At 49.4% G+C, this 16,006-nt stretch overlaps 2 protein-coding genes across 2 annotated transcripts; one reads left to right on the top strand and one right to left on the bottom strand.

The window, feature by feature from the left end:
- Positions 1-8,414: 8,414 nt before the first annotated feature.
- MRPS11 (mitochondrial ribosomal protein S11) lies at positions 8,415-12,784 on the bottom strand. The gene is made up of 6 exons (XM_064517225.1): positions 12,588-12,784; positions 12,042-12,155; positions 11,704-11,793; positions 10,810-10,939; positions 9,229-9,294; positions 8,415-8,760 (listed from the first exon to the last, which is right to left on the bottom strand). The coding sequence occupies exons 1-6, from the start codon at positions 12,782-12,784 to the stop codon at positions 8,653-8,655; spliced, it is 705 nt and encodes a 234-aa protein (XP_064373295.1). The 3' UTR covers positions 8,415-8,652.
- MRPL46 (mitochondrial ribosomal protein L46) lies at positions 12,761-15,464 on the top strand. The gene is made up of 4 exons (XM_026121268.2): positions 12,761-12,973; positions 13,359-13,551; positions 14,125-14,298; positions 15,023-15,464. Exons 1-4 carry the CDS (start codon positions 12,761-12,763, stop codon positions 15,271-15,273), a joined length of 831 nt encoding a protein of 276 aa, XP_025977053.2. The 3' UTR covers positions 15,274-15,464.
- Positions 15,465-16,006: the final 542 nt, after the last annotated feature.

Here is a 16,006-nt window from a genome sequence, read left to right as displayed (position 1 = left end):
GGCTGAGAACTGGAAAAAACTCCTTCCAAAAGCTCAGGATCCCCTTCTAACCCACCGCTGCTCTGTAACAAGCCATCATTGTCCCTGTATGTGTCAGCTCTGTGAGCATCCACATCTTGGGCATGAAAGCAGCTCAGCCCCCAGCAGCTTTCCTTTGAACCTTTTCTCCCTTTATGTGTCTGCAGTCTTCTGATGCTTTCTTTTGAAGACTTCGAGCATATCAGAAAGGCAGGGGAGTTGTCTGCTCTTGAGCTATTGCTCTTCAAGTTAAATAAGCATTTCCTTGCCATATAGTGCCTGACTTGGAAAGTGTGCTTGACTGGCAGCAGAATCTTACTGGGTTTTTTTGTTACTTCTTGTGCTGCCCTGGCTTAAAAAAAAAAAAAAAAAAAAGTAAAAGCAGGACACTTGTGATGTTTCTTATATAAATTGCATTAGCGAGCCACAGAAATCCCGATAGAATCAAACCTATGTGTCTGTTAATGGTGTGTCCCTGCTCAAGATTCCTTTCGGTTAACCTTGCAGCACTGAGTGGCTGTCCTTGACTTAGCCCCTTCATGTTCTCTGTGTACTTGCAGGGCCTTGCTTCTGCTCAGGTGCTGGCATGTGTCTGTTTTGCTTCCCTTCTCCAGCTAAAAGAAACGGGTTTGTGATGCTTTAGGGATTCTCTTTGTCTGTCTTGTTCCTGCATCCTTTGTCTTGGGTCTCCTTTCTGCCAGCTTTTTCTGTAGGATCTCTCAGGACTGTGGGACAAAAGATGGAGCCAGGTGAGGCCTTGTGGAGGCTGGAAGGCAATGGGATACACGGTCATCCGACAGCTTTTCTCCTTGTGTGAACCTTTATTAGGGAGGGGGGCACTGCAGAACATGCAGGTGGTCGTGTGGACAAGCAATGTGGTAGGATTTGGGGGGTTTGCTTCTGCGTGGCTTCCAGAGTGCCAGAGCCCAGGTACATGCCTGAATAGTTGTACCTCCGTCTTGTTAATATGACTGTAAAAGCTTTTCCAGCCCACTACTACTAATGAGAAGGGAACTATGAAAGGCGATTTATTTATTTATTTATTTATTTATTTTGCTCCTGGGCTGCAGGGGATGTGGGCTGAGTTGAGCTGTGCAAAATCAGTCATTGTAGCAGTAACAGACTAGCACTACCCACCAGCTCGGCTGACTGCTCATCAGGCAGCAGTGTCCCCTGCTCGAGCTGCTTTCTGGCTAAGGTCTGATTAGCTTTTGTTTCTTTCAGGGCTGCAACCAAGGAGGAGCTGTACTTACTGTGTACGAAAATGAGTTCTTAGAAAAATACCGGTATGGATTACACAGATTTTTTTCTGGTGTTATGGCACAAAAATACTACAGCTGTATTAGACCAGCAGTTTGAAGCTGCTAACTTGTGGATGATTACAGTGGTGGTGTATGAGAAGAGAACTGAAAAAGGGGCTGTGCTGACCGAGGCACAGTGCCCCTTGTACCAGCTGCTTTGGGATGTGTAACATCTGGATAATGTGTTGGTCTTGCCTGGTAAACAAGCAGTGGAGGGCATCGCATGGGCCCATCGGTGTTGCTGTGTCCATGTGCAGTGCTAGTTTTTTACTGTGCCTCTTATTTCTTCCCTCCCATGTGCCAAATCCTTTCCTTGCACACCTTCTAGCTGTTGCACTTTGCTAATGTGGTGATTGCTGTCTCTTATCTGTTTTCATAGGATGTCAAGTGCACCTGAAAATTTGAGGACAATTCTAGAGGAGGTGGGATAATTGTGAGCGTGGTGGGGAGGTGATCGCCCGGTGCCCTTGGCACCCCGGAGGGAGCAGGACCGCAGGGAGCAATGAAGCAATGGAAAGTCAGGGGAAAATTCTAAAAAGCCTCTAGTGTTTTCTGCATTCCACCTCGTCCAGGTACAAACTGGGGCCTTTGGAAGAGTTCATTTTTTTGTCATTGATGGAACTAGATTGAATTAATCCTGTTTAAAGCTAGAAACGTGTTATTTCTTCTCTGCTGTCCTCCTTCCCGTTTCTTCTCCCCAGCAGCTTCCCAAGGCGCCGAGCGTGGCCCGAAGCAGGCTGAGCTCTGTCCGGACGGACTCCCCGAGCCCCTGCTCTTGGTGATGCTCCAACCCTCTCTGCCCAGCTGGTTCCTCTGCCAGTCTCCTTCCTCCAGGCAAGTCGCATCACCCTGCCCAACGCAGGCTAACGAATGCCCCCGCTGCGAGCGGAGCCCCGGAGGGGAGCTGCAGAAACCCAGTGTGGGGCGGGTGGAGGCGGCTAGTCCCGGCAGGGCTGTCCGTCCGCCCTCGGACGTGGTTTCGGGTGTTAATAGGAGAAGCGCCATGCCGCATCCCCTCCGCGCGCCCGTTTGCCGCCGCCGAGCCGGTCATTTGATAGCTCCTTGGTGCTCCTCCGAGGCGTGAAGTGGAGCGATGCCAGGATTAGATGTACCCGCTGCCCTTGGCCAGCGCTGGGGAGATACGGCGCTCGCCCTCCCGCCTCCGGCCCCGCTGGTGCCGAGCGCGTCGCCACGGCAACGGGGAGAGACAGCCGTCCGCATGGAAACGTCCTTGCTGCGCCCGGCAGCGAGACCGGGGAAAACGGTCCAAACGGCAAGTTTGGGGAGGAAAGGGCGGCCGGCTGGCAGCCTGGCCTTGGCAGCAGCGGGGAGCATTGTGATGCCGGCGCAGCGCCTGGCGAAAGACGGGGCCTCCCCACGCGTGGGAGACCCCGTGTTAAACACCAGCATCACCCCCGGTAGGGATCTGCTGTGGGCTCTCCGCCTCTTCAGCCAAGAAGGGTGGTTTTCTTTTTATTTTTTACCATTGCCCTATTTTTTGGCTAGTCCCGAGGTCAGGGCAGGGTCCAGATGAGCTGCGCCGATACCTGCGGCGACGTAGCTAGGTCACTCTTCCAGCCCTGCCCGGCGAGTCCTTAATGCTGGGAAAATCCCCCCGGGTAAGGGAGCAGGGGCAGCTGGCAGCCAAACAAGGTCTCTTGTAACATAGGGCAGACAAATGTCGCGTTGACAGCGCGATTGCGCTGCGCAGCCCACCTGGCTTTGGGCAGCAAGGTCGGAGTTAATCTCTCCTCGCCCTCCCTCTTACCCCTCATCCCCGGACCATGGCTCTGCCCACGCCAGAGAGGGCTCAGATCCCAAGGATCTCGGCTGGGTTTGTCCCAGTTTTACCCTGGCTCTTCAGTGGCGGTGTTGCTGCCCTTGGCCACGATCCTGGCGATGAGCGGAGATGGCCGCTGTTTTGGGGGGGACCTTCCCAGCTGGCCATGCTGTCCCTGTTCTGGTCATTAGTGTGACAGGGGCTGTTTTTTACAAGCATGTCCAAGGACAGATCGTTTCGGTGCATCTCCCAGTGCTGAAGCAGGCTGTTTTTCCTATTGTCTGCTGTCCTGTTGTCTTTCACGCTGCCATCTAAAATTATTCTTCCTCTTGCTGCGTACCAAGGCTTTGCTGGTGCACTTTGGTCATGATGGCTCAGGCAATGGATACTTTATTTCTGCTGTGGATTCTGCAAGAGCAAAATGAAAGGTAGCGTCCAAGACTTTGCAAGGGGTGGCGTGATGGCCATTCCTGGCAATTATGAGAAGTTGTTTGCCTCCAGGCTGGTAAAGAGATTAGAGTCACATTTCACCACCATATCCTGGGACCTGCTGAAGGAGCTGATGATGAGTGGCTGGGGGGGGAATGTGTATCTTACTCCTGCCTAGCCCCAGCTTTTCCATGTTTCTGGAATTCTGCCTGTGGTGGGAAGCCTGGCCTGTTCTTGCACAGAGAAGCAAGCAGAGAGAGAACAGACCAAAAGCAGAAGTGTTTGCTGATGCGGCCAGGAGGCATTGCAGATGTCAACCTGAGCGGTTCCGGCTTCGAGTTTGGCTTTGCAAAATGAATCATGAAGTAGTGGGGCACCATAAAGGGATTTCAGAGCTAGCTTGGAAGGGGAAGGAGGGTTTTGAGGACTGTTATTGCTGCTTGGAGAGGCTTTGGAGAAGTTTGTACATACAGCTCCAGGAGGCTCTTCAAGCCTTCTTTAAAGTGATGGAGTGAAAGCTCCAAAGAGCTGATTGTGCTGATGGAGGAAGACTCTAAAGCAAGGCTGCCCAGGGCTTCTGATGGGGAGGTCTTGACTGGGAGGATAGGAAGGGGGTGTGGGTCTAGTCTGATCCTGCAGTGACCCTATTGCTGCAGGGTCCTTTTCTGGATTCTTGTCCTAATGTACAGACTCCTGGACAGAGAGCTGTGAGTTTTTAGCCTTAGGAAAGGCTTATGCTGTTTGGCAAAATGCAACCACCTCTTCCTGCATTTTTGCCTCCATGTACTCTCTCTCTTTCCTGACCCATCTTTGCTTTGTTCCCCACATCCTTGCCTACCACTCAGCCCCTCACACTCGACACTTTCTCTCTTCTGTCTCCTTTAGAGAACAAGCTGTGAACCTGCTCTCTGAAGCAGCCTACCCCAAGTGATGGTTGTTAGGGCTCCCTGGCTGCTGAGAGGTTTCAGTCCAGGTGTCGGAACTGTGCATATTCTCTGACTCTCCGTAGATGTGGGGCCTAGCAAGAGATTTATGAGCTCCAGAGAAACAAAAGGACCCTGCGAAGTGGCCCAAGGGAAGCTGGGAGAACACAGCAGAGGAAGCATGAGTGGTTTGAAAAAAAGGAAATAGTTACAAGGTGTTGTTTGCTTGGCTCACTTGCTGCTTCCTCCCTAAGAGGAGCGTGCAGCCCAACTTCACCATCAGCGTGGGGACTTGGATGCTATTAGGCAGCTCATTAGTAAAACCTCTGAGTGGCTCCCACTGCTGCTAAGTACCTATTAATGCCTCTTGAGGGGAGAGAACATTGTAAAAGCGCAGAAACCATCTGAGGGTCCTTGATTTCTTTCTGGTCTGAGAGGTCATGGGCTGAGGTTGGAGGGGCAGCTGCGAGGAGAAGAGGGGCTGAGCAGGGCTTCTGGGGATGGAAGTGGCAACTTTGCAGACGGGTGATTATCTGCCAAAGCCTGAGTGCAGAACACCACCTCGTTTGAACTGTTACCTCGCAGAGGCTCCCGCGGGGTGCTCTGGGGCTGTAAACACCTCGGCACAGACCTGCTTTGTGCGGCTGCAGAGCCAGGTATTCCCACATCGGGGGAAAGCCAGCAAAACCTGCACAGATGTCGCTCACAGCTGCTGGGCTGCGGTAAACCATCCCTGCTGCTACAGTTACTGGCACTGCGGGGTCTGTCTCCTTCTCCTTGCTTACTTGTGTATACAGTTAAAGGACACTGACATCACTTAATTAATGGTTTAATTGAATCTCACAAAGGGATCGAAATTGGCTGCTTGACTTTTGTCTCTATGATGCTCGCATAGGAAATAGTAAATCACCAATTCAGCAAATAAAAGTTGTGGCTCTAGATAGAAACACCTTGTTGCAGGGGTTAGGAAAGCAATTCCTCTTTGCAGAATAATATACTATTAGAAATAAGTGTGGCGGCTATTTTTTTTTTTCAAATCACCAGGTATCATCCATGGCCAAGGGTGGGATGATGGAGTTGGACTGACTCTTGAAGATGATATGTCAGACCTTATACTCATTAAGGAGTAAACAGATCTGAGGTAGTGTATTTTCTATAACTCAGAATTCTGATTTGTATTTTGGCCTCCAGATGATGGAGAAAGATATTTTGAAAGGAAGGGGAGAAACCTAGAAAGGTCAGGGTTGAAATGGGTTGAAGAGCAGAGTATTGTGGTCAGTAGAAACTTCTGAGCTGGTGTTCAGAAGAAAGGCTTGTTTGAGGGTAAGGGATCAAAACTGTGAGGGAGAGGAGGGGATATGGAGAAAAATGTCCCAATGCAAAGGGGAAGCCCCAAAAGGAAGGATCTGAACTTCACAAGACTGCTAATGCTGTGGCTGTGCTACTGACAACTGAAATAACTGCTGCTCGGGAGGGATGTGAGCCAGTACCAAACAGTATTCCACCCAGGCGCGAAGGAAAGCAATTAGAGCTGGTAAATACCAGTGGCTGACTAAAGCCAGGTCTTTAATTAATAGTTTCATCTGAAGGGTAAGGAAATCATTAAGTGCTATTGGTGTCTATTAATTCCCTGCAAGAGGAACAATAGAGGGTTTTAAGATCCTTCTTTTGCAGTAGTGTGCGTGTGGAGGGGGGATGCCAAGTCCTTGCACAAGCGTGGAGAACCCCCTTTGTGGAGCTGTGCTCGCCCACATCACTGAGAGCTGCCACAAAGGCCTGAGGTTTGCTGCAGAGTAAACAGCTCAGGCTGAGCACTTAGGACTCGGCTTTGGGGGTCCCCCATCAGGATAAGAGAAGAGATGGGTAGAAAATGTAACTTCAATGAAAAGCTGTACAACCGAGGCACCGTACTTAAAAGCACTGGGAAGGTATGTGGGGCTAGGGGACTGGAAGACAAACAAATACTGTCAGATCCAGGCACTAAACTATGGGAAAAATAACACCAGCCTCTTCTGGCCAGGTCAGAGTGTGCTATACAAATTTTGGTTTGAGGAGGAAGTAGGGAAAGGTACTAGAACCGGACAGAGCAGACAGGGAGATAAAACTTCCTGCTGTTTAGACAGTGACAGTGTATTAGTAGATTTGTATGTTCATAAATGCTCAGAAACCAAGGGTGTTATGAAGCAGTCTATAAAGGGCACAACCTTGATTCTAAGTCTGGGTAAGACAAAGATTTATTCTAGTTGCTTTCTGACTTAAGAGTCATGCCGCCTACTCTTTCCTGAATTTGGGAAGGACCACAGCTCTTTTCCTCATCTCATTTTTCAGTCTGTTCTATTGTCTTTAACACAGGCATTTCTGCTGCATTGGTGCAATGAGCAGCTTGTGGTAGGGAAGGTTTTGCCTTTCCCAATGTGTACTATGCAGTATGTCACTGACAAGTCTGCCAGCGCTGAACAGCACTCTTCCTTTGTCGAGGCTAGTCACGATGCTCATCACAGAAACCAGTCAAGCCTTGCTGTAAGGCACATCAGTGTCTGCACATGGCTTTTCTCAACTAGCTGCCCAGATACTCAGAGTTAATCTTTGTGATTTATAGCTGTCCTGGCATCTTCTCTTTAAAAGGAGTAGTATGAATTCACTGGAAGCTCAGCCATGTTTCTGGAGTGAGGGGAAGCTCTTCTAGTCCTTTAGATGTTTGCATCTGTGGAAGAACCTCTCTTCCTTGCTCTCAAATCTGTGACAATTCAAGGAACTTCCCTTGACAACCTATCCTTTATTCAAATTCAGACACAGGGTTGGAGTAAGGCAGGGCATTCATCTGAGTCTTGTTTTATTCTCTTCTGTCAGAAGTACCTCACCAGGCTCTTCTAAGCAGACTGATTTCTTCCAAAACCTGCTGTATGCCTTTCAGCCCCATGAAGGAGGTTCACTGCTTTGTTGCCATGGTACCCTTTCTCTAAAGAGGAAGAGAATAGTTAATTATGCAATTTAAGATACTAAGGAGGAACCACAGAAAGAGAAATAATAGAAGGGAAGATTCTGGGTTTGTGATAAGACTGGTGGCTGCAGCAGAAGACGGTCTGTTTACAGAAGCATTTGCCCAGCATATGCTGTGTATAGCCCGGGGTTCTCCCTGGTCTTGAGAAGCTGCCCTTAGCTAGGCATTGTGCCTCTGCCACCCAGGATATCAATGCTGTAGTCAGTTGCTGCTGTTACCTCCTCTAGTTAATGCTCCAGAGAGACCCAGACATATTTGCTTGGCGAAAATTCTCTCTGGATGGAGCTGGGACAGCAGTAATATATTATAGAGCCATGACACAGCCTATGCCGCCTGTGGATATACAGAGGTACAGTTCAAGTCTTAAGTGTTTTAAATCTCTTTGGCAGTGTTTCTTTGCTCCTTAGGCCTACTAACCCTGTCTGCTTTCCCCAGGAGCTCCAGCAAATCCAGTGTGTAGTGCACAGGACAGGACCAAAGAGACTGCAAGCATCAGAACTGGCAAGATCCCAGCCCCTGTAGAAGGACTGGCATTTTCTATTTGCCAATAACGCTGACAGGCCAGATACAGCTTAGGCAAAACAAAGCACCACAACAGATCTTTGACAATAATGAGTTTAGACTATAGTGCTCCATGCTGTGCAAACAGAGGGAGAGTTGCCTCTTGCACAGCACACTGAGTTCTGCAAGCCAGATGAAAGGGGAAGAGTTACCCCCAGGTCTGGCTTCCAAATGTTTGCAGTGGGAGAAAGAAGGAGGACAATAGTGACCCTATGGTGCTCTTTTTATAACAGATGACTGGAAAGGAATGACTGATTCTTTACATTCCCAAAGCTCCTCTTCCACATAACAAGGGCAATAATACCACTGAGGGCTAGACAAGAGCCACATACTGTGGTGAGAGGAAGACAGCAGTTGAGAGGCAATAATAATCCAAAATACGTCTTCAAACACAGCAGGAATGGCTGTCAAAAGATCAACATTTTAATCAACAGATTTTGTACACAAGAAGCTTCCCATTAAGAAAGTAAATGTATCCCTGCTTCTGCTACCAGGCTAAGGTGGTCTCTCTTCAAGTTTTTCTCAGCAAACATTTCTATGGAAGGTGGCTTTCCAGGATCTGTCACAAGAGCAACCCTCAACGCGGTCCAAGTTGCACCAGCTAACATTGAATGCAGCTCTCTCTCTTGCGTTTCTCTCTCACATTCGCCTGGCTTTCCGGGGACGACAGCCATTGTGTGGCACTGGGGTGTTGTCCGTGATGGAGATAACCTCCAGACCTCCCATAGTCAAACCCTTGATGGCAGCCTGGAAGAGCAAGATGGCAGATGATGTAATGTTATCAGCACATTGCAGAGTGGAAAAGGGAGAAGCTCAGGGGAAAACAGTTTGGAACAAGTTGATTTTAGAAGCAACCAATGCTTCTATTTTGCAATTATCTTAAAATTAAACAATTAGTATTAGAAAATCCAGTTCAAACCTTCCTTCCTTTCCAGTCCTTTCATCACATTTCCTATCAGTTACGCTACTTTAGTTGGAAAAAAGATCCATACAGTTTCTATTCTGTCCTCAAGTGAAATTATTCTAAGATTTCACTGCTGGGACACTTTCTTTTTGTGACTGGGTTGTTTCGAGGAGGAAGGAAGAGGCACTTGAGTGAAAAATTCCTTATATCACCTTCAGAAAGACTGGCTTAATAGGTACAATCATGAGACCAGCCTGAATTAAAAAAAAAAGATGGAAAAGAAAAATGTGGAAAGAAATTCAGATACTTACTTTGCGTCCTGGTCCCAGTCCTTTCACCATGACTCGTACATGGAATACACCTTTTCCACGTGCTTTCTGAGAAAAGAAGAACTGGTTAGTGTTCTTTTTGATATCTCTGCTGCTGCTCTGGCTCCCCTGTAGTCTTTCATTCCCTTTTGACCCATTATCATGGTATGCTTTAAGTAAAAATAAAAGGTAGGTAGTAGTGGATGGATATAGAAGACAAATACTGGGATCACTGCACAAAGCGAGATATTAGCAGAAAAAAAGAGGCTTGGATAAATCAGTGGCAGTTTCAAGAGAACTTCTATGTTAGGTTGCCAACTCTGCATCTAGAGAACGCTTTAAGATCAAACTTTCTGCAACCTAGTCAGGACAGAAAATGACATATCCCTGATAGGTGACTAAACTGGGCAGGGGCTAGCAAGGACTAATTCCATGCTGTTTTCCCTTGTCTAATGCAGTGACTTCTATCCTGTGGTGAGTGGATTCCTTCTAGAAGGTAAACGAGAAAAGCGAGGAAGCTTTAGATTTGCTGTGCAGGAGTCCACACCTTCAGTACAAAAATTCTAGAGGCTTGGAAAGCGAAGATGAAAAACACCTGCTGTAAAGTATGGCAGTACTGCCACCACGTGGAGCCCTTCTGAATCTCTTGCCTTCTGTGTTCTGGTGCATTTAATCTGCTAATGACTTTAACAGGTATAGGAACAAATCTGGCCAAGCACAGTTATACAGCCGTTAAGAGACCCCAGTGAGCAAAGATTAATAGCAAAAATGTTCTTATATTTCTCTGAGCCAACCACAATAAGCTGTTAGCCAGCAGCAGCATCAAACACCTCTGATCTAAAAGGTTAGAGTGAGTTTCACCTAATTTAGGGCAAGGATTTTCAGTTTCACCTTTCCTCATTCTGCTATAATGAGGGCCATGACACAGACAGCCTCATCTTCTCCTGCCATCTGGATACCCACGTGTTTTTTTAGAAATGATTACAGTACACTGCATGGATCTGGAAACTACATATGCAAGGACATCACCTTCTCTGACTGGAACTGCTGGCAGCAGCTCAGTTCTCCTGTGGCACAGAACATATATAAAACCCACAGCCAGTAATTACAGCCACTTCTCAGTCCCTTACAGTACAAAAATTGAACAACTGCTGATTGAGGGGCTACATTTCTACAACGACTGAGATATATTCACTTAGAAAAAGAAGCTATACAAATTGGAGCAGAAGAGGATAAGTTACAACTTACATTTCCCAATCACAACTTGCACAGCTAAGCTCACCACCTGGGCATTTCTAACTGCTGTTTCAGATGCACTCTGTCCACGTCAAGATGTTCACTGTGTCAGATGAAGCTAGGGAAACAGTCAGCAAATGGCAGTGTGCTGCTCAGGCTCTAAGGAACAGAGGTCTGGACTGCTACCCCTGAGCAAGGGACAGCAACATGAATGAGAAGCAAAATTTCTTCTCCCCTCTCTATCCCACAGAGTCTCCCAAAATGCACTTATCCTCCACATACCCTGGCAGTATGTTCTGCAGTCAGCACGCCTCTCTGTGACAGTGGGAATAACCAATACAGACTCACCGCTGCTGCTGCTATGCCTGCGGTCTGTGCTGCGATGGCAGTTCCCTTCTTGGCGTTCTGGAAGCCTTCTGTGCCACAGGATGTATGGGCAAATGGCCTATTGTCGAAGCTGACAACTTGGATGTGGGTGCTATAGGAGGAGAGGAGAAAAAGAAAGGAGTAAGCTAGAACAAGACTTTACTCTTCAGTTTCTTCTCATTCTGCTTAACTTGCAAGGCTTGCCACTCATCTCCCTTCTCAAAGCCATCTTAACTCAGCACTCTAACTATCTCAGTTACACTAACCAGCTGCAGAGCTCCCAGCAGAAAACTTCTAGGTCATCCTGGAGAATCAGAGTGAGATGGTAAAACCTTTCTGGATAATCCTCTCCTACTAGGTATTCAAGGTTTAACTCTTTCAGAATCACCTCCCATTGGGAGCATTTTACCTCTTCTGTTTATTAAAAAAATACACAGAACATTTTTAGAACTTCAGAGAGCTTTAAGAAATGGTAAAATACTACACTAGGCATCACTAATGAAACCCAAACACCTCTTGAGGATAATACGACAGCTCTTTCAATTTCAATTGCTGTACAGCAATACTGCCAGAACTGAGGGCAGGAATGAACCTGCCGTTAAGAGCTGTCAGCATCTAATATAATAATTCATACCAGAATGTAGTCAAAATGTGTAATAACACTCTTATTCCTGTTTAAGATACTATAAAGACAGTTACGCTTCCTGAACAGCACTGAGGTTTTGGTTCAGTGTTATTATCTTCCCAGTCACGAACACTGCTTCTCTGACTTTTTTCCTTTGAGTTTTTCAATTGAAAGGATGACTGGCTGTAACCCAGGTACATTAAAACTTTCATTTTACATGGAAACAGGCATGGAGAAGCTTGTCTGCTTACTTGTTGTATGTAGCTTTGATGTGAGCTATTGGGATCTCTTCGTATGTCTTTCCATCCCATCTCATGGAGTTCCTTTGCAGGATTAAAGGGCTGAGAAGCAAAACAAGAGGTATCAGACAATTGCACTTTAACTTTAGTGAAATTTTATTTCATATTCTCTGGGAATTTGGAAAGAAAAATGGGATCAAGTGATGTCTGGTCTCAGAAACACACAAGCTGTGTTTGTGATTGACTCAAATCACTTGCTTTCCTTCCTTCACCGAAAAACACTGGAGGTGATAAGCCTCCCTGTGAGAGGCAAATGGAAGAGACTTCACAGCACAGCAGGGCTGTCTCACCTAAGGTCAGTCAAGCTTTGGCTCTCCGTCTCCTTAGCGGCAACCTTCTCCGTAAGGTCCTGCGGTCTCTGGACGCCTGTCTGTATGCCACGGCGCAGGACAGCATCGTAGCCCCTGCGTGAAAGAAGCGGAAGGAGGAGGTTAGGGTCTGCACCGAGCAGGCTTCCACGAGCTGCGGCAGGCCGCCCCAGCGCCCCTCTGCCCGGAGACTGCCCGCCCGCAACTGGGAGAGCGCCGCAGGCAGCGAGGGCGAGCGGCAGGGCCCGCACTCGGCCCGCCGGGCCTCTCTTACGGGCAGCAAGCCTGGTCGGAGCGAGCTCCGGCTCCGAGGAGCGGGGCAGCGCCCGGCGCCGCGGGGCGCTCAAAGGGAAGGGCCGCGGGGCTGCTGCCCGAGGAGGAGGCGCTTCTCCGCGGGCCCCGCAGGCGGGGCGGGAGGCCCGGGCCCGCTGGGGGCCGAGGCGGCGGGGAGGGTGGCGCGGGGCTCGCGGCGGCTCCCCCGGCAGCCGCGGTGCGGCCTCCCTCGCGGCCGCGGCGCTCCCCGCTCACCGCCGCGCCGCTCCGAGGAGCCGTTGCCGGGCAACCGCCAGCGCCGCGCTCATGGCTCGGCCCCTTCGGCCCTCCGTAGCGCGCGGGCGCGCGCGCCGTCCCGGGTGGCGGTGGCTGACCGGCGGCGGCGGCGGCCAGGTCGCCGCGAGGCACGACGGGTGCTGGGAGGAAAGATGGAGGCGCCCATCGCGGGGCATTGTGGGCCGCGCGGGAGCGCGATGGCGGCGCCCGGGCAGCGGGCGGCGGCGGGCTGGGGTCGCCGGTTGTGCACGGCGGCCGCGCCCCGGCCGTGGCGGCTCTTCGGCGCGCTGTGCTTGCTGAGGCTGCCCAGGATCACGCAGCCCCTGAGGCGGGAGGAGGAGGAGATGGCGGCCCTCATGGGGCAGGTAGCCGGGGGGAGATGGCGGCCCCGGGGGTCCCGCCAGCCGGGGGGGCCCCTCAGTGCCGCGGGGGCCCGAGGGGGCCGGGCGGGGGGCGCCTCGGGAGGCCTCGCTCGAGGTAACGGAGATGCTGAACGTGCCGCTTTGGGCCTGGGCCCGGGGCTCGGTCTCAGTGCTGCTCCCGGGACCTTCCTAGGGAGGGACTGTTGCTTCCAGCGCTGGGTTCGCCTCTGGTGGAGACCTGCTGCGAGCGGAGAAGTTACGCCGCAGCCCCGGGAAGTTTGTGGCGTGTCTTGTTTGCAGCCGCAGGACTCGCTCCGTTCCCCCTGCGCAGTCCATGCTGCGGCGACAGTACTGGAGGGCATAATGATTCTCTGTGGTGCCCTTCTAGATAGAGTTGGAGAAAAGCCGCTATTCAGACCATGAAATTCGCAAGCTGGAGGAGGAAGAGCAGCTCAAGAGGAGGAAGGAAAGCATGTACGATGATGATGAAGGACCTGGCAAAACTGTCATCATGGCTCAAGACCTAGAGGACAAGTGGGAACAGAAGCTACTGCAGTTCAAAGCTGCTTCACGGATAACAGGTACAGACCGAAGTTCTTGTTGTATGATGGCAGAGAAGAACGTCCTGCTGGTCTGCCGAACACAGCTGAGCACCATTGAGTGGAGTGAAGGCATTTGCTGAATTCTTAAGGAGGGTCTTGACTGTGTGGCAGCACAGGTAACAGAGGAATTAACTAGCTTACAAGGGAACCTCTGTTCCTGTGCAGTGAAGATATGCTTGTTAATGCAGTGTTACAAACCAGCGCAAATAGATTTTGCTTTGAGATAAGAGAAACTTTGGAGAGCTTGATTCACAAACTTGCTTAGAGCTGTGGTTGATTTTTGTCAAACTGAAAATCCAAACTGCTTGATATAAATCTCGTTTGAAAATGAAATAAGTAGAGTGCAGTCTAGCAGTGTATTCCACTTGAATTCTGCATCGGCTCCCAGAGTGGCTGAGAGCATTTTGTCTCAATTTCGGTCTTGTTCCATGTATCAGTATCGTGTGTGTATTATTGCTGGAAAGGTGTCAGAAGGAGACGAGTGATGAATTGTGGTGATCAAACCAGTGCTGCTGAGAGACTTTGTTTCCACTGTGTGTTGTTTTTTGGCAGATGCTGATAAAAACAACATTCGAACATCGTTGAACAGAAAGCTGGACAGTAACTTGATGCTTCTGGTGAAACAGAAAATTGGTAACCAGGAGCTGTGGCTCCTGCCTCAAGCAGAATGGCAGGCTGGAGAGACGCTGCGAAGCACAGCTGAGCGAGCCATGGCTATTTTTCTGGGTGTGTAGACTTCTGTGTACCTGGCCCTCTTCTCTTCTCTTCTTTATCCCAGTTGTTTTCTTCCCTTGACCTAACTTAGGGATACTTGCAATCCTCTGTAGTAAAATCCCTTCCCATCTGCTGGGAAAAGGGATTTCATGGCAGAGGGACTGAGCTAAATGTGGTGGGGTTGCTCGCAAGAGCTGTGAAGGCTGAGTAAGCTGCTCTGTAACTGTGCACTGTTGCAGAGGGACTGGAGCTGCACTACGTTCAGCTCAGCTGCTGCGCTGTATATGAGGGTCTAATGGGGCTGGCAACTGAGTGCCAGGATTGGCCCACAGTCTGATGTTTAAGCATCACTGACTGCCTCCTGAATCCTGGTCTAGGGTTGCTCTAGGTACAGCTTCACTTTCCCTCTTGTCACCCTGTAGCAGCTTTTGCGGCAGACAAGTGTTAGCAAATCCACGTGTCCTTTCTTTTCAGTATGGATTGGTGGGGCTTGTGCTCTCTCCCTACCTCTCTCACTTTTAGGCAGCTTACAAAACTCCAGGACAGATAGGTTTTTCCATGAAATAAGGCTTATGGTTGGCAATATCTCTGCTGGGAAGAAGGAATAGTCAGTCTGAACCAGACACAGGGAGTGTCCTATGCTCTTTCTGTTACTTCAGGAAAGCAGTTCCTATTGCTCTTTGTTCTTATGTCTCGTTTTCTGTTTTCTTTCTCTTGCTTTGCTGGGGTCTTGCAGGAGATCACATCCAAGCCAAATTCCTGGGGAATGCACCATACGGGCTTTACAAGTACAAATTCCCCAGGTCCATCAGGACTGAGGATAACATGGGAGCCAAAGTATTCTTCTTCAAAGCCTTCCTCCAGAGCAACGATTTGTCCCAAGCAGAACTGAAAGAAGATTACCTGTGGGTCACAAAGGATGAGTTGGGAGGTTACTTGAAGTCAGAATACCTGAAGAAAGTCAATCAGTTCCTTCTGGACTTATAAGTGCTAGGCTGTGCTCCAGCAGATGGGGAGGACGTGGAACATAACTCTGGGGAGGAGCACAGCTGCTGTTTTCCATGGTCTGTGTGTAAGAGATGTTGAATTGGGCTCTAGAGGATAATTTGCCTTTGCCTTATCTCCCAGTTCTCTTCCTCAGGCCTATACTAAATAAATATTAAAACTTATACTTCTAAGTGAAGCTCTCCTCGGGGAGTTCTTTGCTTATGTTGAATCCTACACCTCCTCTGGAAATGCATGTTGCGACTTCCTTTTCCTCTCCCAAGTGGGCCATCCCCTAGGGCAGTGGTACCCAAGAGGCTGTCTCTCCTCACCAGATCCCTGTCATAGTCTAGAGCTCAAACAGTTTCTTTTAAATAACAGCTAATGCTTGTGTCCCTGGCACCTGCTTTTTACTAAGAGCAGCATTGGAGAGTTACCTGTGTGTCCAGGTGGGAATAAGCCCTCCCAGATGTAAGAGGGGGCTTGAGCCAGCTAGCCCTTTTGGGAGACCTGGCAAGGGATCAAGTTGAAGTATTTCTGTTTTTTAGGTGCCATCCCAACCCTAAGACTATAGTTTTTCTTTGGATTGTTGTGACCTCTCTGGGGAGGAAATGCACATCACAGTGTGCAGCAGAGCAGCAGTCAGTTGTTTATCTAAGGATTAGCTCTTGCTGGCCTGGAGCAGCCCGATGAGCATTTCCAGCCATACCTTGATCTCTTTGGATGCAGATTGCGT

Source organism: Dromaius novaehollandiae, chromosome 10, assembly GCF_036370855.1.
Source record: "Dromaius novaehollandiae isolate bDroNov1 chromosome 10, bDroNov1.hap1, whole genome shotgun sequence".
NCBI lineage: Eukaryota > Metazoa > Chordata > Aves > Casuariiformes > Dromaiidae > Dromaius > Dromaius novaehollandiae.
Note: the sequence above shows the minus strand (reverse complement) of the source record. Positions and strands in the feature narration are given on the sequence as shown.